Source organism: Thamnophis elegans, chromosome 3 (assembly GCF_009769535.1).
Source record: "Thamnophis elegans isolate rThaEle1 chromosome 3, rThaEle1.pri, whole genome shotgun sequence".
In the NCBI taxonomy this organism is placed as follows: domain Eukaryota; kingdom Metazoa; phylum Chordata; class Lepidosauria; order Squamata; family Colubridae; genus Thamnophis; species Thamnophis elegans.
Window position 1 is genome coordinate 60,080,213 of NC_045543.1, and position 24,948 is coordinate 60,105,160.

Consider the following 24,948-nt stretch of genomic DNA (forward strand, 5'->3'; position numbering starts at 1 on the left):
CCAGGATCCCAAGCTGTCTCCTAGGATGCAGGCGATAGTGGAACGTGCCATAGCCAAGGGCATAGCTGATGCCATGCGGGCACGGGATAGGCAGGCGGCTCCTTCGATTCCCAAGGCTCAGGGCGGTCCTCCCCCGGCCAAGTGGATACGCCATCCATCCCTGGAGTCCTCCGTTGTGAGCGAGGCCTCGGCCTTGGAGGCAGCGGATCCCATAGAGCAGGGTCTGTCCGAGGATGAGGACCTCTCCCCGGATACCCCTTCTTACTCCGGCCTGTTCAAGCCCACCTTGTTTAAGTCGGTCCTCCGCAAGGTGAAGGCCACCACTATGGTGGGCATCAAACCAAAGCCCACTACCACTCAGACTGATTCGGCCCCAGTAAACCCGAATGTGGTCATGTTCGACGCTCCAACTTCCCAACAAGAGTTGGTCCCTGTTCCCGGGTTGTTTCTAGACCTTACCCAGCGTCAGTGGGTTCAGCCAGCCACCTTGTCCTCACCTAGCGGGGTAGACAAGAAACTGTACACAATGGAGCCTGTCCTGGAAGACCTCCGGGCTCTCCCGGCAGTGGATCCTCCCATTACGGCCCTTATTTCTAACGCCTCCCTACCTGTGGACCTGTCTGAAGGCCTCAAGGCGGAGGACAGAAAGGCCGAGAAAGTCTGTCACAAGGCTCATCTGGCGGCAGCCTGGGCCATCAGGGCCTCTTCTTCTGCCTCCTTTTTTAGTAGAGCGGCTGTAATCTGGTCACGCGACATCATAAATAAGATTCCCCCAGGGGACGCCCGGCTTCATCAGGACGTGACTAAGCTCATCGTGGCGTCCCAGTACGCCGCTGATGCGGCCCTTAATGCCACTAAATTCGCTTCTAGGGCCCTAGCCGCGAATGTCACCTCCCACAGATTGCTCTGGCTCCGACATTGGCAGGCGGACCAGAAGCATAAATGGAAATTGGCTTCTGCCCCCTTCAATGGGTCCAAATTATTTGGTGAGGTCTTGGATTCTTTCCTGATCGAATCAAAGGATAAAAGAAAGATCCTTCCCTCAACATCCAAGAAACAGGACCACAAGTCCACCCCTTATGCGAGGCGGCAGTCCTTTCGGCCCTCAGAGCCCTCCACGTCTTCCTCCTTCTACCCCTCTAACAGAAACTCTGGGCAGCAGGGGGAGAGGGCTCAGGACAGGTCTTCCTTTCGAGACCGCGTTAGGCAACAGTTTGGCTTCCGTAAGTTCAATCGAGGAGGCGCCTCCAACATGCCTTTCCGGAAGTCCAAGTGACCCCCCGAGCTTATCTCCAATCGGGGGTCGACTGCATCAGGGCCTCCCACTGGGCCCAGAGGGCTCACGATGCCTGGGTCTTACAGGTGGTCAGGGAGGGTCTATCCCTAGAATTCCTATCCTCTCCTCCTTGAAACCTTATCAGGTGCCCCACTCCCTCATGTCCCACCAAGAGGGAGCAGATGAACCAGGAGGTCTTCCACCTCCTGGAGATCAATGCCATCGAGCAGGTGCCCCCGGACCAGGAGGGGAGGGGGTTCTACTCTATTCTCTTCCTGGTCCCCAAGAACTCGGGGGGGTGGAGGGCCATCTTGGACCTCAAGAACCTCAACAGGCACATTGCCTATCGGAGGTTCAAGATGCAGTCCCTCCAGTCCATTTTGGCGGGGATCCGCCAGGGAGACCTCCTCACCTCCATAGATCTGCGGGAGGCTTACCTACACATCCCAATTCACCCCCGACATCGGAAGTTCCTGCGCTTCTTTTATGCAGGCCGCCACTTCCAGTACAGGGCCCTTCCATTCAGCCTGTCCTCGGCCCCCAGGACCTTCACCAAGGTTCTGGCGGTAGTGGCGGCCCACCTCCGCTGCAGGCCCATAAGGCTCCAATGCTACCTAGACGACATCATTATTCAGTCATCGTCCAGGCAGCAGGCCTTGCGGGATCTCCAGATAACCATGAGGACCCTCAGGCATCACAGGTTCTCCCTAAATCTCGAAAAAAGTCACCTTACCCCAACCACCAAGATCAATCACTTGGGGCCGGTGATAGACACCATCTCCTGCAGGGTGTTCCTCTCCCAAGACAGGTTAGAGGCCCTCAGGTCCATGACCCTCTCTGTACGGCAAGCAAGGCAGGTTCCGATTGTCCTCCTTTCACAACTACTGGGGAAGATGATCTCCTGTCTGTCGATCGTCCCTTGGGCTCGTCTCCACTCCAGAGCCCTGCAGTGGCTGCTTCTTCCTCATCAGAGGGCCAACAGGAGCAACTCACCAAGACTGATTCCAGTACCTCAGTCAGTCAAGAGGTCCCTCCGGTGGTGGGCTTCCCCAGCTCTGACCAAGGGACACCTGTTCAAGGAGCCCGACCGGCTGGTTATCACCACCGACGCCAGTCTCGCAGGTTGGGGAGCGCACATGGATCATCTCGTGGTCCAAGGCAGGTGGTCCCCGGCGGAATCGCGTTGCAGCATCAACCTTCTGGAGCTGCGAGCTGTGAGGTTGGCCCTCCGTCATTTCCACCATCACATACGCCACCGTCATGTCCTATTGATGACAGACAACGTCGCCACAAAGGCGCACATCAACCGCCAGGGCGACACCAGGTCAAAAAGGCTGATGGCAGAGGCGGAGGCCTTGGGTCTATGGGCGGAGCGACACCTGGAATCGATCCGCTCCGACCACATCTCCAGCGTGGACAACACCCAGGCGGACTGGCTGAGCAGGACCACCATAGACTCCGCGGAATGGCGGGTGGATCCTGCTCTGTTTCAACAACTTTCTCGCCGGTTCGGCCTACCGATGATAGACCTGTTTGCGACAAAAGCCAACACGCACCTTCCGCGCTTTTTCTCCCGTTTCCAGTGTCCGGGAGCGGAAGGAACGGATGCTCTTCGCTGCAGGTGGCCTCGCGGCCTCCTCTATGCGTTTCCTCCTCTTCCACTCCTTCCCCTTCTTCTAATCAAGATCATAGAAGAGGGGGCAGAAGTTCTACTCGTGACGCCCCACTGGCCCCGGAGGTCGTGGTTCGCCGACTTGGTAAGCCTGTCAGTGTCTCCGCCGTGGCAGATTCCCCTGGATCAGGTCTCCCTCAGCCAAGGGGCCATTGTCCATCCGGAGCCCCAATGGCTGCAGCTGGCCGTTTGGCACATGAGGGGGACCTGCTAAGGGCTGAAGGTCTGTCAGATGACGTCGTCCACACCATACAAGCGGCTCGGCGTCCGTCGACGACTCGGATTTACGACTCCACTTGGGCTACCTTCGCCCATTGGTGTGAGGACTCAGGACTTGACCCCGTCACTGCTCCAGTGGCAAGGGTGCTGGACTTTGTGCAGGGGGGCCTTGAGAGGGGTCTCGCTCCGGCCACGCTTTGTCGCCAGGTGGCGGCCTTGTCTACCGTTTGGTCTGGCGACCCTTCTCTTCCTCTTAACAAGGTTCCCAGGGTGCGCTGCTTTCTCAAGGGCGCCTCTAACATCCGGCCTCCCACGGTCCACTGTTATCTGACATGGCAACTTTCTGTGGTGTTACAGGCTCTCACGGGTCCGCCGTTTGAGCCTCTCCAGACAGCCTCTTTCAAGCACCTTTCACTAAAGACTTCTTTTCTCATCGCCATCACCTCCGCCTGTCGGATCTCGGAGCTGGCGGCTCTGTCTATGCGCCAGGACTTATGCGTCGTCCATTCCAACAGGGTCGTTTTGCGGCTTGATCTGACCTTTCTCACCAAGGTCAACTCCTGGTACCACAGGGCGCAGGAGGTTGTGTTGCCGAACTTTTGCCCGCATCCAAGCGAGCGCAAGTGGCACAAGCTTGAGGTGCGATGAGCACTAAAAATCTACGTCCATCACACCTCCGATTTCCGGAAGTCCGAGACTCTCTTTATATCTTTCCAGCCCGGATCGCTAGGGAAGAAAGTCTCTTCGTCCACGATTGGCAGATGGCTCAGAGCCTGTATTGCATCTGTATACGAACTACAGTCGAGAGCGGTTCCTATCCGAATTACGGCTCACTCGACGCACAGTGCGGCGACTTCTGCAGCTTGGGCCACGCAGGCGCCGATCGAGGAGATCTGCAGGGCAGCCGCATGGTCTACACCCTCTCCGTTCATCAGTTAGACACACTGCGAGAGAGTCCAACCCACCCTGGTCTGTCCGGGGTTACGGATCGTCGTGCCAACACGGTTCCATTCTACGGTCGTCTTCAGCTACATCTCCACAGCCAAAGTGTCTCAAATTTCTGGGGATTAGGCACGCCTGGAGGCGTGGCCAAGGAAAAGTCTTTCCTCAGTTTCAGGGCAACCAGACTGAAATAACCCACAGCTTGGACTCTCTTGCAGTGTGCAGAAAAGGACCCTTCAGGTAAGACCAATGGTCGATTTGTCAAGACTAGCTGTTGAAAGAAATGTCCTTCTGGGTTCGGCTCCAAGTGGGGAAGAAGACACTGGAGACATGGAGGCTGCTTGGAAAGATGGTTTATTGTTGGACAGGGCCACATGGCTTGAGCCCTGAACAGAAAAGGTGATCACATGCTTCAATGTTGGTGAAGAAGAAGAGAAGGCTGAAGAAGGGGCTTGCTAGGCTTTTTATACCCTGTTTAGTCCCACCTCTCTGTTTCCTGTTCCTGTGTAAGAAATGTATTCTGATTGGTTGTCAGACTCCCATGGTGCCATGCAGGGGACTACTCTCTAGGCTGTTTTGAATCCAGGTATAGATGAGTTCTCAGGTGCCTTCCCTTCCCCCTGCAGCTGCAGTGAAGAAGTCTTTATTATGTAAAGTGGGCTAGCCTGGCCTTCTCAATGGCCTATTGACAAAGTGTGGATGGGCAGGAGGCTACAGGCAACTATTCTGTCTTTTAAAGCATGTTTCTTTCTTTTCACATCCAGAGAAATATTCTGCCTTTTCAATATTTCCTAGGATATTTCATTTTTCTGGGAGAGGGCTGGATGATAACTTCCAACATAGCCTTTCACAATATTAGAAACTAGAATATAATTTCCATAAAATAAATTGATGTGGTTTTGTTATGATGTGGTTTTGCATTGCACTTTATAATATTTTGCCATTATATGCCAAATAATATGCCATTATCAGAATATAATAGAATAGCCAAGTTAGAGGGACGTTGGAGAAACTCTAGTCCAACCTGCTGCTCACGCAGGAAATCCTATACCCGTGATGATGAACCTATGACACGCATGCCACAGGTGGCACATGGAGGCCTCTCTGCCGGCACACAAGCCATCACCCCTGCTGAGCTCCACCATGCATGAATGTGTGCCTCCTGCCAGCCAGCTGATTTTCGGATCTCCACACTGCATGTTGTTCAATCAAAATGCAGTTAAAATACTATACAAGCCATTGAGAATATAACTATATACATCCAACAGGAACAGGAAGTGCCTCACTGGAGCAGATAGAGGTAAATCCTAGAGAGGCAGAAAATGCATCATTGAACAATGGAGATGAATGCTAGAGAGGAATAAAGCTGCATACAAGGCTGACATGACACCTGTAACAGTGTAGGCATGCACGAGGGGAGGGAGGTGCAGCGCCCCCCATGCCCTGTTTTTGGTCCCAGGAGGCTTCAGGGAGGCCTGCTAGGCCCAAAACGGGGTGCAAGGGGGTCGTGCACGCATGCACAGGAGGGGGGAGTGTGGGAGGGGGGGTCGTGCACGTGTATGTGCTTTTGGCACGCGAAGACAAAAAGGTTAGCCATCACTGTCCTATACCATTTCAGACAAATGGTTGTCCAATCTCTTCTTAAAAACCTCCAGTGTTGGAGCACCCATCAGAGGTTTTTGGAGTATCATATGTTGTGACAGCTGACAAGCTCTTTGCCCCAACTTTATCTCGAGTGGAAGCATTATTTCACACAATAAACTGCATTTCATAGCTGAAAAGTCATTACTTTTTAAAAACTGAACCCAGGGGGTTCCTGTTGTCCTGCGTGGGCGGAAAAAAATAAAACAGGATGGCAGTTGCCATTATTCCTCCTGTTCCCGATATGCTGTGGTGAGCACCAACCATAGCTGAAGTCTATAAATGTCAACTTCATGCCATCAAAAGAGATGAAGGGAACAGCCATGCATTCAGAAGCAACTTTTCAGCTTCCCTGGATGGGAAAACACTAGCAGCTTTGTGAGTTCCCTGCTGGATCCTAGCCAGCTTTCCTGAGTGCCCTGTGCTTTCCAAGAACTTGCATTTGAGTGTAAAGTTGCCTGTGAGCCGTCTGGATTTTTAACCTCTTCTAAATGATTTGGATGAAGTAATTGAAGAAAGGTGGGGAGGGGAAATGCCAACAAAGCAGACATCTTTTTACTTTTCTTTTGTTCCCGTGCCAGGCGTGCTGGAATTGGCAAGGCCAGCAAAGCTTCGGGTTGCAAAGACTTTCAAATATGTGCAGTAGGTTAATATTCACTGGAGTGCAGGTTTGCCGATCAAAGAACAGATTAAAAAAAAAATTAGCTTACAAACAGCAGCTGGGCACATTATTTACCGCAGGTAAATGGTTGAAAATACCTTTGTGTGTGTGTGTGTGTGTTGGCAGTAACAGTTGCCAAGTTTATGAAAAGGACCAAATGAACATTTCATTGCCTGGAACACATTGACATTAATTGTTATACTTTGCCATCTGATTGGTTTTTTAATCAGATATTTTTAAAGGTCGCGTAATTAACCCATTAGTAGAAAAGAAGGAAGCAAGGACAGATTAAATGCTTGTGCTCGTTTTGTTTATGGTGTGTATACATCTCTGCATATACAGATGTTTGTGCTTGCAGAGATTAGATCTCTACATGTAACAGAATATGGCAAATATTCAAACTGGTTTTAAAAAAGGCCAAGGAGCGTGATATATTGTTGCTAATGCCTGCTGGATTATTGAGGAAACTATAGAATCTCCAAAAGAAGTCAATATGTCTTTCACTGATTCAGTGGTGGGATTCAACCAGTTCACACCTTTTCGCTAGAACCAGTTGTTAACTTTCTAAGCAGTTGTTGGAAAAAATCATTGCATTTCAACTATTTTAAATTCTCTGGCACCCTGCCTGATTTGTAACTCTGGGTTGCAGATATTTCTAATTTAATGATTGGTATTCAGTGCAGCTTTTTGCAAGCAAAGAAGCTTTTTGTATTTTTGTACAGGTAATCCTTGACTTACAACAGTTCATTTAGTGACTATCCAAAGTTACAATGGCACTGAAAAAAGTGACATGACAATTTTTCACACTTACAACCATTGCAGCATCCCCATGGTCACAAGAGGCCAGGCGAAGAGAAGAACTCCTCGACATGAGTGATGTCGGGTTGGCCACACCAACCCAGTCACATGATCACCCAGCCATGCCTACCTAGATGGTCATTAGGACAGAGAAACGGTTATTAAATTATTTGAATCCCACCACTGCACTGATTACAGAAAGGTCTTTGATGGTGTTGACCATGTCAACCTGTGACATGCAATTCTTAAAATAGGAATTTTAAACCTGCTGGTGAAATTCTGGAGAACCAGTAGCAGAAATTTTGAGTAGTTCAGAGAACCGGCAAATACCACCTCTGACTGGCCGCAGAGTGGGGTGGGAATGGAGATTTTGCAATATCCTTCCTCTGCCACGCTCACCAAGCCATGCCCACAGAACCGGTAGTAAAAAAAAATGAATTTCACCACTGATTCCCTCCCACTCGTGGGGAAGGTTACTGCAAAATCCCCATTTCCTCCAGATCAGCTGGGATTCGGGAGGCAGAGAATAGATGGGGGTGGGGCCAGTCAGAAGTGGTATTTACCAGTTCTCCAAACTACTCAAAATTTCCACTACCAGTTCTCCAAAACTGGTTAGAACCTGCTGAATACCACCTCTGAATTAAACAGATAGCTAAGAAAAGAAAACAGTGAACAAAACATCCCAGAATTTTCACTTGAGGCATAAATGATCAGGCTGAAATTATCACGCTTTGGATACATTATGCGATAGATGCATCGTTGAAACACCAGACGAATCAAGTTGAGGACAGATCGTCCTGGAGGACATCTCTGTATGTGATTGCTAAAGGGTGACACAAACTTGTTGACACATATCCACCATGTGTGTGTTTTTGTTTACATTAAATGGCGAGAGGTAATTATAACATTATTTTGAAGATGATTAGCATTTAATACTTCTGATCAAAATTGCTGTGCTAGAACCTGTACACAATCTTGCTCAAGAGCATGTTTCTTTATATAATAATGAAAGCAAAAATGAAATGGTAAGTATTTGTACCAACAAACCTATAGTATAGTATCCAATATGAGTAAATGAAATAAAAAAATAAAAATTGCTTAATGCATGCTTTTCTATTCAGCAGAGAAAGAAGAAAATACCTATGTTTATCCCTAAAAAGCTTGACGTGTAAACAGTCAAGATTTCACCCTCTTCGTTTATCAAATATCAATGGGGCAATCAGCATTGTTTGCTAGGGGAATCGTGTTAAAATGAACACAACAGGCCGAATGGTTATCTGGAGTTTAAGTTTAGAATTGGCTGGTTAGATCATTTGCTAATACAAGCCAACTCCGAATGGTTCCTTGACTAGAAATGCTCCGTAATGGACAGTTTATTTTTCTCTTTTAGATGACTCAGGCAGGAAGGAACCTTACCTCTTCTTTTGATCACTCTGGGGTATCCAGGGAAATAGCTCAGGATTGCCTAATCCCTCCCAAAACAAACCATCATTATAGGAGACCAGGTGGAGAGATGCCAGAGCCTGATTAACAGCATGCAAGTTAATGAGGTGTTCAAGGCCTTTAGTGAGAGATTAGTTTTTTAATTGTTTAGATAGCGCTTTTAATGCCAACTCCTTGACAGTTTTTATCCTGCTCATTTTTTTCAGCACACTGTACTGGGAAAGCTATGATCGTCCCCATTTTACAAAACTAAAGCTGGTGTAAGTGCAAGTGCCTATGCTATTATGGAAGCCACCCTCTCCCAGAAGAATGAAACATTTTAGGAAATATTACAAAGGCAGAACATTATGTTTCCCTGGATGAGAAATAGAGAAATATGCTCTTGGAAAGCAGCTCCCACCTTCCTTAATAGCCCACAGCAGATGTCAGCACTTAAGAGATAAAAAGATAGCTAGCAAATTCCCTGCAGCAAGGTCTGAACAAAGGTAGGATTAGCCCTCAGCCACAATCGGAATTGCCCAACAAGTCCCTTCAGTGCATCAGCCAAACTTCAACCAAACCTGGGAACTGAGACAACCTACAGAGCCAGTTATGACCTCTACAAAAGCCAATAGAATACATGTTCTTGCACAAGAACAGGAAGCTCAAGTTCAAAGCCCAAGAGAAGTTATAAAAGCCACCCATTCTCAACTCCATGTGGTCAGCTTCACCAGAGAACCACGTGGTTCTTTCCAATAAGCCTCCATGTTTCCAGTGTCTTTCTCCCAGCTTGGAACTGAACCAGATGGATATTTATTCCAACCCTATGAACCTGAAAGCTGGTATACACTTCCAACTAAGTTACAAAATAATTCTGTCTTTAGGCAACTGGCTGACTTTCACACAATATTCTAATACAATATTAAACTGCAGTGTTTGTACTACATTCTATTCAGGGGTGGGTTCGTGAACCGGTTAGTACTGGTTCGCTGTGCCTGTGCTTTGTGGCCGCACGTTGCTTGCACATGCGCATTTGACTAAAAATTACTCTGCACATTCCTCCTTTTAGGAGGAATATGTACAGGTAGTTCTCAACTTTTGACCACAATTGAACTCAAAATTTATGCTGGTAAGTGAAACATCTGTTTAGTGAATTTTGACCCATTTTACGACCTTTCTTGCCACAGTTGTTCAGTGAATCACTGCAGTTGTTGAGTTAGTAATACGGTGGCTAAATGAATCTGGCTTCCCCATGAACTACACTTATGAGAAGATCGCAAAAGGCGATCACATGTCCTTGGGACCCTGCAACTGTCATAAACATGAGTCAGTTGCCAAGTCTCTGGTTTTGATCATGTGACCCTGTGGATACTGCAGCGGTCATAAGTGTGAAAAACAGTCACCTACGTCACTTTTTTTCAGTGCGTTTGCAACTATGAATGCTCATTAAATGAACTATTGTAAGTTGAAGACTACCTGTAATAGAGCATGGGAAAAACTTTGGACTGAGACTGAGCTAAGAGATGCTACGAAGGGAATGGTCAGATGAGTGATACCACTAGGGGTGAAATCCAGCAGGTTCTGACAGGTTCTGGAGAACTGGTAGCAGAAATTTTGAGTGGTTCAGAGAACCACTAGCGGAAATTTTGAGTAGTTCGGACAACTGGCAAATGCTACCTCTAGCTGGCCCCAGCATGGGGTGGGAATGGAGATTTTGCAGTATCCTTCCTCTGCCACGCCCACTAAGCCAAACCATGCCAACCAAGCCATGCCCACAGAACCGGTAGTAAAAAAAATGAATTTCACCACTGGATAGCGTAGCCTAAAGCAAATAGTGGGTGGGGCAAATGCTGAGAAAATACCCTCCCTAATTTTGTATGTTGTAAAGGAGGTGGGGGGGAGGGCAGGGAGAATTGTACTACTGGACTTCCATAATTCTTTCAATGTAGCTTTACAGTAAAGTAAAATCAGTTTGTCTGGTTGTAATTCCTATCATGCTTACCCTGAATAACTCTACTACCTACTGGGTTACATTGAATCTTCATATTAAATCATCCCATCAGACTTGTGCAGTTAAGGCAGAAGTGAGCTTCATCTATTCCTTCCCCGAAGGATGGAGGTCCCTGCTCCTGCTTTCATTGGAAAGAAAGTAAATAATATCGGCTACAACCCTGGAGGTTTCTGTGAAGCTGGCAGGGGGCTTCTGAGGTCAGATTCTCACCCGAAGGGTAAATTTCTCTCTCCACCTTTAGAGATGGAGACCTGAATATCAGATAACTCCAAGGATTATCCCTGTGGAGGCCACATGTTTGCTTCATTAACTAGGCTTGGCTTTCTTTCTTCCTTTTCTTTTTCTTTTTACATTTCTCCTGCAACATATTCTTTGTCTTTGAAATTTCACTTCCTGCAAAGTGTAGTGGTCCTTCTGATCAGAAGTAGTGATCAGAAGTTTCACTTTTCCAAAGTTCTGTTTCAACGAAAAGAAATATATCATGAGGGATGGGCCGGTTCTTCATCTTCTCCTCAGAGAATTCTCCGGCCTGAACCAAATGTTTCCCTTCGATATTTCACCTCCCAGCCATGTCAAATTTTGCTTTAAAAGCAGTTCTGGTACAGAATCTATGCGCTGACAGGAAAACAATTCTTTCCCACACATAACTGCACTACATGATTTTAAAAATTCTTGCCAGGTGATGAGGGTCCTGTGGAGGGTGTGAGGGTGAAATTCCACATTGTCTGAAAGCAAATGATTGGGGAGGGGGGGCATCTTATTCTCATTTTGTGCCAATTTTTCATTAGCATGATTACTTTCAAGGAAGAGGCAGACAGAGTGGTTTCCTCAATTTAATTAGGGATATTTAGAGGGGCTCAGGGCCCTGCTCTGATTTACAGCCACCTGGCTTTCATTAAGTGTAGAGCAAGGAGTCGGAACTTTTCATGTCATTTTTCAAATAGAAACCAGATGCTGTGCTTTGCAAATACTAGATGCCATGCAACATCCAGCTCTTGTTGTGTTTTCGTCTGGCAATGTTTTTAAGAACATTCCCCCCCTTTCTCCCCCCCTCCAGGATTTAGGAATTTTGCAGGAAGAGTGTTACGTTTCTTTGCATGTTTTTTTCAAAGCTTCTTCCTTGGAATACGATTCAGTTTTATGTAGATGAAGATCAGCGAGAAGCCATAATTTTACTTTATCAATTGCATCTTCAATATTTGGGAAGGAAAACAAAAACATACGTTTGACAAAGTGGAAATAAACCATCGTTAAAAATACTCAGGAATGCTGACTGAAATAAAATATCTTTTAAAACCTCTGTGTACCATATTTCCATCAAGAACAAAGTAGTAAATTTTGGATAGCAATCTTGTAGCCATGTGTATTATCAGTGCATTGGAGGCAGGTAATTGCCATTGTCAGATTCTCTCTTTCTGTTCAAAATAAGATTAAAGATCAAACGGTTCAGCATCTTTTAAGATTAGAGATTGTGCCTTTTTGTGGAAGATTTGAGTTCTTCGGGTTTTCCACACGTGTGGGTTTGCAGAAGGTTAGTTCTTTGTATTCTCTCACTGATGACTTTCAGTCTATATATTTTAGTGCAAACACCTACACACACATACCCTTTTGACTGCTTTTAGTTTGAATAAACCAGAAGCATTTGCAAAGGAGATCACATAAAGATTGTCTCTAGAACAGAATGGTTGTCTGAACTTTAGTCTAATATTTTGTACAGTACTTTCTTTGTTCTCTTTTAAGCTAGGTTGGAGAAATATATTTCCCTGAAAGATAATGAAAAGTTGCACTTTTCCAGAGCAGAGAGATAGACAGGCTGATTAGTGATTCGATTTATAGTGGCATAACAATAATTATGTTTCCTCCTCTTATTTGTCCCTACAGCAGGAACCCTATTGTGATGTCTGTTGGGCTGAGAGAGAATGAGTGAAGTTATTTAAGTGTTAAAAACACTTAATGAGTTTTGTGACTGAGAATAGACTACAAGTTTGGTGTCCCTACTCCTAGCCCTACTTCTTAGGCAGTGGTGGGATTCAGCCAGTTTGCACCACTTTGAGAGAACCGGTTGTTAACTTTCTGAGCAGTTTGGTGAACTGGTTGTTGAAGAAATTATTAGGGCAGAGAACTGGTTGTTAAATTATTTGAATCCCACCACTGATCTTAAGTATTACACCATGTAAGTGGGATTACCTCTCATTTCTTTTTTGGGTCCTCCATTCATTCTTGACTCTTGGCAATGTTTTGTAATGTTCTGGGGAAACTTTTTGCCACTTCTGGCTTCCTAGGACTGAAAGAGAGTCGCCCAAGAAGACATCCAGCTGGATGAGAACTTATAGGCAGTACTAGAATTTATAGTCTACCAGCCGAGTGCTCTTAGCTGCTACCCAAAGTGGGTCTCTCCCATTGTAATGCATATCCCAAGTATCAAATGCATCCTTTGCTGTATTATTTTGTACAATAGACTATATATTTGGGGATATTGTCTGAACTACTACAAAGGTCAAAGTCCACATTTTAAAGATAAAGTTCTTGCAATTGAAAATAGCAAATCTATGGAAAATTAGCAGCACGTTCCAGCATAATTACATTTCATTAGAAAAGGATTTTTAAAAAAAATAGAAGATGTGTTAAAAAGAGATTGAAAGGAAACATCAGGAGTTGGCCTAGTGACCCTGTAGAGATTAGGAAGCTGTAAAAGATAGGAAGGCTTACAATGAGAATTTCATTAAAATATTCATAATAGGAAATCAGCCAGGAAAGTGTCTAGGCTCGTGATGGCAAACCTATGGCACGTGTGCCACAGGTGGCACGTGAAGCCCTCTCTGCGGGCACATGAGCTGTCGCCCTGCTCAGTTCCAGCATGCGCGCATGCCTCCTGGTGGCCAGCTGGTTTTCAGGTCTCTGCCATGCATGCAGGAAACACATGCACATGTGGGAGATGTGGGTGCATGCACAGGGTGTGTGGGGGTCATGTGCACATGTGCAGGAGTCACATGCGCATGCACAGGGAGCATGGTGGTGCGATGTTTCCCTCCATGCCCTGCTTTTGGTCCCAGGAGGCTTCAGGGAGGCCTGTTAGGCCCAAAATGGGGTGCAGTGGGCGTGGTCCATTTTTGGTCCCAGTAGGCTTCAGGGAGGCCGGCTAGGCCGAAAATGGAGGATCGCACGCATGTACAGAGGGGTCACGGGGGGGCTGCATGCATGTGGGGGGGAGGGGGAGCATGGGGGTTATGTGCACATGCACAGTGGGATGGGTTACATTGCATTGTGGGTGTGGGCACGTGCGTGTGCTGTTGTACTCATGCACGCAATTTCGGCACACAAGGACAAAAAGGTTAGCCATCACTGGTGTAGGCTATTGGACAACAATAAAAAAGAGCCAAGTTGGATATGCAGATTGAATGGAAACTGAATAACTTATGTTGTTGCATACTACAGAAGATATATGAGCTGAATATGACCGCCTTTCTCAGGAAAGTAGTCCAAACAATTAAAGTGAGTTGATATGACAAACATTATAAACCATATTGAAGGACTATACAATAACTAATTACCAGGTTTTGATAGTACGTTGAAGTGTTTTCAAGGAACTCGCATATCAAATTGTTAATGTCCTAACAAAAATATTCAACTTCTAGAGAATGGGAAGATGGTCATTGTGGCACATTTTTTAAAAAGGAATTCAGAAGAGTTTGAGCAAATTAAAGACTAGTCAGTTTAATGGTCTGGATATGATGATGGAAATAGTAATAAAAGAAAAACATAGGGAAGAAAAAAGTTTGTTGTAGAAAAATAAGCATGTGGAGGGAGATAATCAGAAGACGAAAAATAGGAATAAAAGGGCAATTTTATCAATGGAGGTAATGAGAAGCAGAGTCCCTCAGAGGATCAGCCAGTCAGTAGTTTTAAAATTATCTTGATTTCAGGGTTACATAATGAGTTGGCCAACTTTGTGCATGATAAAACTCTTCATGATAGTAAAATTTAAAAGTTATTGTGAAGTGCTTCAGCATTCTCTCTTTAAACAAGATGAATGGCCAACCAGATGGAAATTGTGGTTCAATTTAAGTAAGTGTAAAGTGGTATAATTGGTCATACCCACCCAATCCCCACTTCACACATTTACTGATGGGAATCTTAGCTTATCTGTTAGTCATCTGGAAAATAATTTAAGCTCATGGAAGATAGCACAATTAAAATATCAATTCTATATGTTAAAGAATATATGAGGTACTTGCAAGTGCTTATTCTAGTAGTTTCTTATCAGCATTGTTCTATTTGTTCAACTGGGTGTAAAAGAAATTTTCATTCTTCTTATTTTTCTAATAAAGATATTCTGTCTCCTTATCCCTCCCCTTCATATTATTTTTTCAGAAGGATGTGAACAGAAAGAAAGGTATGAACTTCTGAAATGAAGTCTGCATACATACACGAAGCAAACAATACACACACGATTAGAAACATACACAATTGCAAACAAAGTCCTTCAACATAATACTACCTCAATAAAAGGTAGTATTTACTTAATTAGGTATTCTAAAAGATTGCCATTATCAGTGTATCAGAAAAATCATAGCTTTTTATTTATGGGACTGTGGTTCAAACTTCACACCATTTTTAAAATATAGGCAAGGTTTTACATTGAGCTTGCCCTTAAAAATTTTAAATTTTGTTTCAAGAAATACTTTCTAGTGCAAGTAAGCAATTGATTTTCCCAAGGGGCAACATGAGAAATCAAGATTGTTGTGGAGTGCTGTCACTTTGCCTGGCTGCCACCCTGCAACCCTGCCATCCAGCTACCATGCCAACCTGCTGAAATTGCACTGTCCCCTGTCAAAGCCACCCCACATGCCCATCGCCAACACCACTGCCACCATGGGCCAGATAGGACAAATGAAAGGCTGTAGGTGGCCCACGAGTTTGTTCTAGTGATATAAATGATGAATATAAAGCTTCTCATCTGAATCAGAACCACAGTGGAGAGTCTAAGATTAAAGACTATCATCATTCATGTTCTCCATCCAGACTGAGTTGTAATATTTACTCTAAATGTCCAAAGTATGTTTGGCTCTCAGGAAAAACTCAGTGGTTTAATGCTGGAGCAATATGTATCCTTCCATAACAATTTTTTGAAAATTACTACTTTTCTTTTCCCACCATGTATACTTTTGTTTACAAGAAGTGAATAAGTAAGGAAGAAAATAAGGCATTTGCTTGTCATAGCTGTGAATTTTCATTTATTTTGAAGCATAAATAGGAGTACAGAAGCATGCTACAATCCATAAGTGATTGAACTCAGTGTCTCCTAGGATTGTTATGATAAGTGGAAGGCAGATTATTCACAAATATAGTATTGTCTCCTGTACATCAGATCATTGTTGCAGAAGGCAAGGGATAAAAAAGACCATATAACTTGTAATTGTTTCGGAGGGGGGAAAGGTTTTTAAAAAAAATTAGAACATGGATATTTTGCTAAATAAAATGTTTTCAAATGAGACTAGAAATATCATAATCATTTCCCCACAAAAGGCTAACATTTTAATTCAGAATAGAGGTGGAAGTGACCTTGGAGGTCTTCTAGTACAACCCCTTGCTCAAGCAGGAGACCCGACACCATTTCAGACAAGTGGCTGTCCGGTCTCTTCTTAAAAAGTATCCATAACTTCTGAAGGCAAGTTGTTGCACTAGTTAATTATGTCACTGTTAGGAAATTTCTCCTTAATTCCAGATTGCTTCTTTCGCTGATTAGTTTTTATCCATTGTTTCCTGTCCTGTCCTTTGGTGCTTTGGAAACCCTATCTTCTTTGTGGCAGCCCCTCAAATTCTTGAATACCATTATCATGTCATCCCTAGTCCTTCTTTTCTCTAGACTAGCCATACCCATCAGTGGTGGGATTCAATTTTTTTTACTACCAGTTCTGTGGGCATGGCTTTGTGGGTGGGGTGTGGCTTTGTGGGTGTGGCACAGGATGGTTACTACAAAATCCCCATTCCCTCCCCACCCCCTAACCTGCTTTCCAGCTCCGTTCTCCTTTTCAGGGCAACAAAAGGGAGGCTGGGAGGCAGAGGGGGCAGGGCCAGCCTATTTGCCGGTTCTCTGAACTACTCAAAATTTCCGCTCCGATTCTCCAGAACCTGTCAGAACTGACTGAATATCACCTCGTCCTGCAACTGTTCTTCATATGTTTTCATCTCCAGGCCTTTAATCATCTTAGTTTCTCTTCTCTGAACTTTTTCCAAAGTCTCAAAATGTGGAGACCAAAATTGTACGCAGTATTCCAGGTGTGATCTTACTAAGGTCATTTTATAAAGCGGTACTAATACCTCACGTGATTTTGCACAGACAAAAATTTTCACTAAAACTTTTTATATACAGAGTCACAGAGGCAGAGCTCCAAAAATTGAATAGCTGTCCTTCAGCTATTTAAGCATGGATTGCATAAGTGTCTTGCACTGGAAGCAGAGAAGGAGACTTCCTTCCATCTGTCCTTGTAAGACTAGAAAACTTCCAGACTTGTGAATTGAACTGAAAGGTATCTGTCAAAAGTGTCTCCTTCTGTATCCTAAATAACTTTCTGGGGTTTCAAGCACAGCTGCAAAAGTTTGCTTTAAAAACAGTCAGGTATTGATGTGACTGTTTATCCTATGCACACATGCAGTGAGGTTAGGGCTACAGTTAGTTATACTGTGGTGGAGTTGTCAATACTCTTCTAGTCTTATCTTCTCAAAAAGAAATATTTACTGTTGCTTGCTGCAACATTTGAAAGCCAGGTATCAATTTTCAAATATTTATATTCGCAAGTTATATGTACTGTATGTAAAAACAATGGATTTTTTAAGAATAACCAGAAATTCATATTACTGGGTTGTATATTTTTAACTAGTTTGCAAAAATGAAAAAAACCTTCCATGAACACTATATATATTGTTACAGTGTATATGCATACAATGCAGTAGTGGGATTCAAATTTTTTTTTACTACTGGTTCTCTGAGCGTGGTTTGGTGGCGTGGCATGGCTTGGTGGATGTGGCTTGGTGGGCGTGGCAGGGGAAGGATACTGTAAAATCTCTATTTCCTCCCCACTCCAGGGGAAGGTTACTGCAAAATCCCCATTTCCTCCCAATCAGCTGGGACTCAGGAGACAGAGAATAGGTGGGGGCGGGGCCAGTCAGAGGTGGTATTTACCGGTTCGCCGAACTACTCAAAATTTCCACTACCGGTTCCCCAGAACTGGTCAGAACCTGCTGAATACCATCTCTGATATAATGTCTTGAATAACTATTCTTAGCATTCCAAGGCAAAATGTTGGTTATTGGGTTAAAGATGAAAAGATGAGAAACTGCAAACTGGAAGAAGAATGATGGGTGGGCACATTTCTTGGCCCTATAAAGTATCATAATAAAATAAGAGCCGTGATGGTGCAATGGTTAGAATGCAGTACTGCAGGGCAGAAAGATGTACAATATATGAGACAGAAGATGCATATTGATGCATGCTAATTACAACTAATAAAATGTGTGTTTCATCCTTCAGATATATGAATCTATTATTATAATTCGACCCTGCAACCAGATTCTCTCCCACATATATACTAGATGTAATAGCATTATGATCACAATTTCATATTGGTTCCCCGCATTTCATAGCACATGACGACAAAGGGACAAAGGAATAGATTCACCAATTCATGATAGTTTGTCTGCCATATTTAGATTTTGCAAATTCTCAGCTTTTATGTTCCACATTTTTCCAAATATTAATAACTAGAGATCTGGCCCATTATATAAATAGATTAAAGGAGCAGGAAAACTAAAAGACAAAAAATAGAAAAGATTATATCACTTTCCATAGCACCATCTTTTGAAATAAGTAGAACAGATTCAAAAGATACATTCCATTGCTATTATGAACTTATCACTAATTTGTGAGAAGTGCATCATAATTTATATAGATCAACAGTCCCAACTTATATGGCTCTGTGGACTGGCAGCGGTGGCAAGGGGAAGAAGGGATGATTTCATGTTTGCACATGCACAAATGGAGCTTTGCACACTCACCTGCTGCTTGTGCAGCCTGTCCCAACGGATTGCAGCCTGGAGGTTGGGGATGCTTGATATACACTACCGTATATTATATGTCAGCATTGCATAGTAAATTATTACAAACATACATTCTTTAGTAGAAGACTAATCAAAGTCTTATTGTTAGACTCATAAGCTCACAGAATGACATTTTCCAATGAACGACTTTCAAAAGTGTATATATATTATTCACTTAAATATCAGTTTCATAAATTTAGCCAACAAGCAGCCTATCTTTTTATAAAGTTTTTATAGCTAGGGATATTTCTATGTTCTTGTGGTACTATGCAACTTTACCCATTCTGAAATCTTTTTGTCCTACTCTTTTATTACTATATGTTTCTGCCAGGATGCAGATACCTCACTGATTCCTCATTAATCAGAAAATGCCTTGGCTTTTCCATCAGATTCTAATGAATTACACGAATGTTATGAACTATAGCAATAACTTTAAGAGATCAGTAAAGATGTTACAGGGTCAAAGAAAATACCCGTCATGTTTCAGATTTGCCACCTCTAAGTTCAGTTTAGGGACGCAGTGGCTCTGTGGCTAAGACACTAAGGTTGTCAATCAGAAAGGTCGGCAGTTCGGCGGTTCGAATCCCAGTGCTGCGTAATGGAGGGAGCTCCCGTTCCTTGTCCCAGCTTCTGCCAACCTAGCAGTTCCAAAGCATGTAAAAAATGCAAGTAGAAAAATAGGGACCACTTTGGTGGGAAGGTAACAGCATTCCGTGTGCCTTCAGTGTTTAGTCATGGTGGCCACATGACCATGGAGATGTCTTCAGACAGCGCTCGCTCTTTGAAATGGAGATGAGCACTGTCCCCTAGAGTTGGGAACGACTAGCACATATGTGTGAGGGGAACCTTTACCTTTACCTAAGTTCAGTTTCTTATTTTTACAACCCATTAGATTCCTACCCATTCCTCATGTTTAATTACTCCTGGACCAACTGATAACTTTCTCTTCTTTCAAATAAGCTGAACTGCAAATTGTTTGATTTTCTGAACACCTGCAAATTTCATGCTGTCAAGTCAGCATAAGCTACAGGCTCAATTTGATAAAAGATGAAACAAATTAAAATGAAACAGTTCAATAAGAACTTTTCTAAAATCAGGGCTACTGTGTTTATAAGTACTTTATGAACACTGTTTATGAACTTTATGGACATTTAATATAATGATTCGATTTTATTTACTGTTTAAAAAACTAAGACACACATCCATGTGAATGGGGAAGAAGTGGACATGGCTCTTTTTGACATTAACTGAGTGTGTTTGTACTTCCAATTCTTGTTTTTAAATATCGGCCTTGCAATTACTGATGCCAGCTTAAACAGTATCCCAGATTTTGTAGTGATTGTTGGAACAGTTTTAATGTTCTAAAATAAATTGAAATAAATAAGGCTTCTTATTTAATTGCTGTCTGCATTTAGTTTTCTCAAAAATTCTTTGAATATGTCTCACTTGCCTTGGCTGACCCGTATTTATATAGCTTTAGCATTTTAGTGAAATGGTGGGCTAATATGAAATACTAGGAAGCTCATATGATACAGTACTTACAATTACATGTGGTGAAATGAATGTGGAACACAGCCATGGTGTTAAATTGTATGTTTATACCAGGCATCCAAACATCTGTATAGAAAAGACAGAAATAAGAGAATTATGGTTATTCCATTGTTTGTGGGAAAGCTGTGTGAGAAACATGATTTCTCCTTCAATAATCACCCATATTGTTGCCTTCCCTTCCTACTCTATGAATGAGAAAATTTGTTGTACATATTTCATTTCCACACAGTTTTGTAGTAGGTCATGGTAATATATTACTGTACCTTAAAGAAGGGTTTATCCGAGGCATTTTGATCCTCATGTGAAAGTCACAATGGTACTCTTCCATTTCATGTAGAGATTCTCTTGGGATGTCAGTCAAATCTTGGGATCGTATTTTTCTTCTGTCACACTTGGCCGGTAGCCAAGATAGAGAAGTGGAGGGCAATCTATATACACATGACATTGTCTCCCAGGACTTCACTGCTACACCGTTAATACCTCTCCCCAGCATATATCTGCTTCCTGAAGAGTATAAAGCAATGACACAAAATCATATATTTATAAAGTAATAGAATTCTGAAACCAACTCCATTGAAAGCTATATTGGACATCTGATTCAAATGTGTACAAACTAGGTAGCAATTTCCAATTGACAAAATAAGTTTGTCTTTATTCCAGGTTCCATATATGATTGTTTAAAGATTTCTGAATGTTTTAGTGATAAACACATTGATTCTAACTTATGGAGTAATTCTCTCCTGCATACAATGAGAGACTAATGATGGTTTTCTTTAGATGATGGAGCTTCTTCCTACCATTGTTGATCTGTCAATGTGAATGAGATTATTAGAGTTTTATCAAATTCTAACATTATTCAAGCATATAAAAAAGTGGAAAATTAATTTAATTTTACATTTGAGTAAAAAAATGTCTCCCATTTTATGTCCTTGTTAGTAATTAGCTAGCATAATTTAAGACATGTCAGTGCCTCGGTCAGTGATTGTATAATTGGTGATCCAATGTGGTGTAGTGGTTAAGGTATTGGATTTGCCCCAGGGAATTTATGAGGTTCCTTCCAGAAATAGAAGCTCACAAGGTGAGTTTGAGCCAGTCATTCTAACTCGGGCCATCTGACTTTACAGGATTGTGGTTGTGGAGAAAACTAAGAGGAGAGAATGCTATGTATGCTACTGACCTCCTGAACAAAAGGCAAGATAATAATTGCTCTACCCAGCTAACTACATTAAGTAATTACTCATTTACAAGCAAGATGATAAAAGAGGATTGTGTTTTAGATTCTTTTTTCCTCTTTTTACTTCATCTTAGATTCTTTTTCGGGTATCTGTATTTATGCCACAAAAAAGTAATAAACTTTGTTGAAAAAAGTAGAAGACTGTGGAGAGAGAAGTAGATAACTCTCCATTGTATTGGTCTGTTTTTCATTAAATGGGACAACAGAGCTGTATAATTTGTAACTACAGGAAGATAAATGCTATTGATGGTGAAGCCTTCATATATACAGAGAAAGAAACAAAGAGGAGTAATTGAATGACAAGCCAGTGTAATGGAAAAATAATGTGTGCTGACTCATATAGCAGCACCACTAAATTTACTCAAGAGTATCATACATACGTACGCATGCAGATGTATTGGTGAAATAAGAATGATTGCCACATGCTGGATCCATAAAGCAAGTCATTTTTAATAAAGCACAGAAGTTAAATTACTATTGAAATAACAAATACTTTATAAAGAAAAGTGATTCTCACATGGTTTTCTTTGGACTGCACTTGCATTGTGAAGTGCTGAACAATGTTTTATGTATTATGCCAGCTGGTAGCAAACCTTCTAAACTGCTTGACTCTTCCCCTCTTCTCCTCCATTCTATTTTGTTTTCCCGTTTCTTTCCATCCCTTCCTCAATAACTCCACTATAACGCCACTCTGTATTTTTCTTAATTTTCTTTGCTGTTTCATTTGGAAGAAAGGAGGGGAATATGTGTAAATGTATCCTTGTTGTAATAGGTGTTTGCACATTAGAAAATGGCTAGTACATGTGTGAGATACCAATTTATCTATGTGTATGCATATAGATGAGGTCAATGGATTTCTCAAATGGGTACTATATTTTACAGCGAATTAGCTTTAATCAACAAGTACAAACTCAACCATATAGTGTTTATTTGTTTGCCCTGTCCTATATGCAGAGGGATCACTTTATCAGGGAGTAAATAGCTCCAGGATGGTTTGAGTTGGAACTGGAAATTTAGGTTGACAAAATGAGGAAGTTGGCAATTGAGCAAATGTTTGTGTATGTTTATACCTACATTGCTGTCTCCTATTCCCTTTGTTGGAGAATTATGTGAAAAACAAAAGGATTATCTAACTCGGGAGCAAGGTGTAGCTGTATGAAACAGCCCATCCTCTTTCTTTCCTCCAATAAACATCTCAGAAGATTACTGAACAAGTTTTATTCTTGGGGGGAACCTTCTTAAAGATCATAATTTATTGGAATTTGAACCTGTCCCACAGTACTGTGGGAAATCATGGCATCTGCCTTGTGTTCTGAGAATAATCTTATGTAAATAAGTATAAAAGAACAGGATAAAGTTTTTTGGTTGGGAAAAAATCATACTCCAGGAATTTATGACTTAATAACTTGAACTTTCTTTGAAAGTTTCAGGTTTAACTATCCAGGTGTTAAGTAAGAGAAAAAGTCAGTTGTTTTGGAGGTCATTACATCTATATACACCAAAACACTTGGATTTTTAACAGTAGGGCAGTGGTGGGTTCCTAATGGTCCAGTCCAGTTTGACCGAACCGGTAGCGGTTTGGTGGCCTGGGTCGCTGCCTGCCACGCTCCTGATCAGTTCTTCTGGTGGTGCCTATGGAAGAGCCATCTTTTTCTTTGTTTCTGCGTATGTGCAGAACAATTTTTATTGTATTGCGCATGCTCACACAGTGTGCATCAAGTGCATATCAGTGGTGGGATTCAGCCAGTTCACACCTATTCAGGAGAACCGGTTGGTAACTTTCTAAGTAGTTCAGAGAACCGATTGTTGGAAGAAATCTCCTTTTGTTTTTTTCCACTTTACAGGGCTAATCCTGCAAGGAAGGCAGGAAGGAAACATTCTAGTGTTGTTTCTAGCCTAATCTTTATTGACCTGCTTACAGAAACTGCCTCTCCGGTTAACCCTTATTACATTGTAATAGCTAAGGCGAAGCGTCCATCGACCTGAGTGACCTTGAGTTGGCCACGCCCACCCAGTCACATGACCACCGAGCCCCACCTACCCAGATGGTCATTAGGGCAGAGAACTGGTTGTTAAATTATTTGAATCCCACCACTGGTGCATATGCGTGCTGGATGCCCATGAGCAAACCAGCTGGCGGAACCCACCCCTGCAGTAGGGCAACTATTTTTGAACCAAGGTACCTCAAATGGGCTAATCTATAGAATGCATCCAAAATCTAACTCCCATGGAATTCATGACATAGTACAAACTGTCACAAAACATTGACTGTGGCTATCCCCTGTTGTTTGACTGTGCTATACAATTGAACATGGGGGACTTTTAAAGCAGCTACACCTCTGGAGTTTTTAAGACATTTTCCAGTGAAAGCAATATATTAGAAATTCCGTCATTGTTGAAGGCATTGAGGAATCTGATAAGGAAATAACTCTGAAACCATTGACAGGGTCATGGGTTGTCTAGTTTTAAACACAGCTCTAAGCACAAGTCCTTTGTTTCAGAAATAAATCTAGTGAAATCTGGTGGGATTACTTCCAAATAAATATTCATAGAATTACAGCTTAAAGTTCTTCGCCTATAAATCCTGCAGCCACCCTGGGCATGTTTTCTCAAAGACCACGAATTTCAAAAGAACTTCATTCTATGAAGATATGCATACAATTAATTGCTACCTTAAGAAAGCCCATCGACTAAAACCAAACCAATTGGTGGGTCGGTGGGTTTTCCTAAGGTGGCAACTTCATAGAAGGAAATTGGTTTGGTTGATTTGCGAATCGATTAATGAATGTGCTATCAATTTATTTATGACTACCCAATCTGGAGGGAGACTCAATGGCTAAACTTGTCGATCACAAAGGTTGGCAGTTTGGCGGTTCGAATCCCTAGCACCGCATAATGGAGTGAGTTCCCATTACTGATCCCAGCTTCTGCCAACCTAGCAGTTCGAAAGCATGTAAAAATGCAAGTAGAAAAATAGGAATCACCTTTGGTGGGAAGGTAACAACGTTCCATGCACCTTCGGCATTGAGTCATTCCAGCCACATGACCACAGAGATGTCTTTGGACGGTACTGGCTCTTTGGCTTTGAAACGGAGATGATCACCGCCCCCCCTAGAGTCGGGAACAACTAGCACATATGTTAAGGTGACCAGATTTTCAGATTGGAAAAGAGGGACACCCTTGACCGGGGGGGGGGGGGGGGCTTGATTAAAAAAAATTTTTTTGTCAAAAGGTCACCCCAGGACACTGAAACCAGCATAAATACGAATCTGTTGCCAAACAAAATTTTGATCACGTGATCATGAGGATGCTGCAACGGTCGCTAAGTGTGAAAAATGGTTTGCAACGGTCGCTAAGTGTGAAAAATGGTCGCAACGGTCGCTAAGTGTGAAAAATGGTCATCAGTCACTTTTTTCAATGCCAT

General features: G+C 42.9%; 1 protein-coding gene across 1 annotated transcript in view; it reads left to right on the forward strand.

Annotated features, from left to right (window-relative positions):
- Positions 1 to 1,635: 1,635 nt before the first annotated feature.
- LOC116506170 overlaps positions 1,636 to 24,948 on the forward strand; it is a 112,979-nt gene continuing 89,666 nt past the window's right edge. Inside the window, exons 1-2 of the mRNA XM_032213822.1 lie at positions 1,636 to 3,033; positions 3,525 to 3,806. Coding sequence (XP_032069713.1) covers positions 1,636 to 3,033; positions 3,525 to 3,806 — 1,680 coding nt within the window. The remainder of the gene's footprint in view (positions 3,034 to 3,524; positions 3,807 to 24,948) is intronic.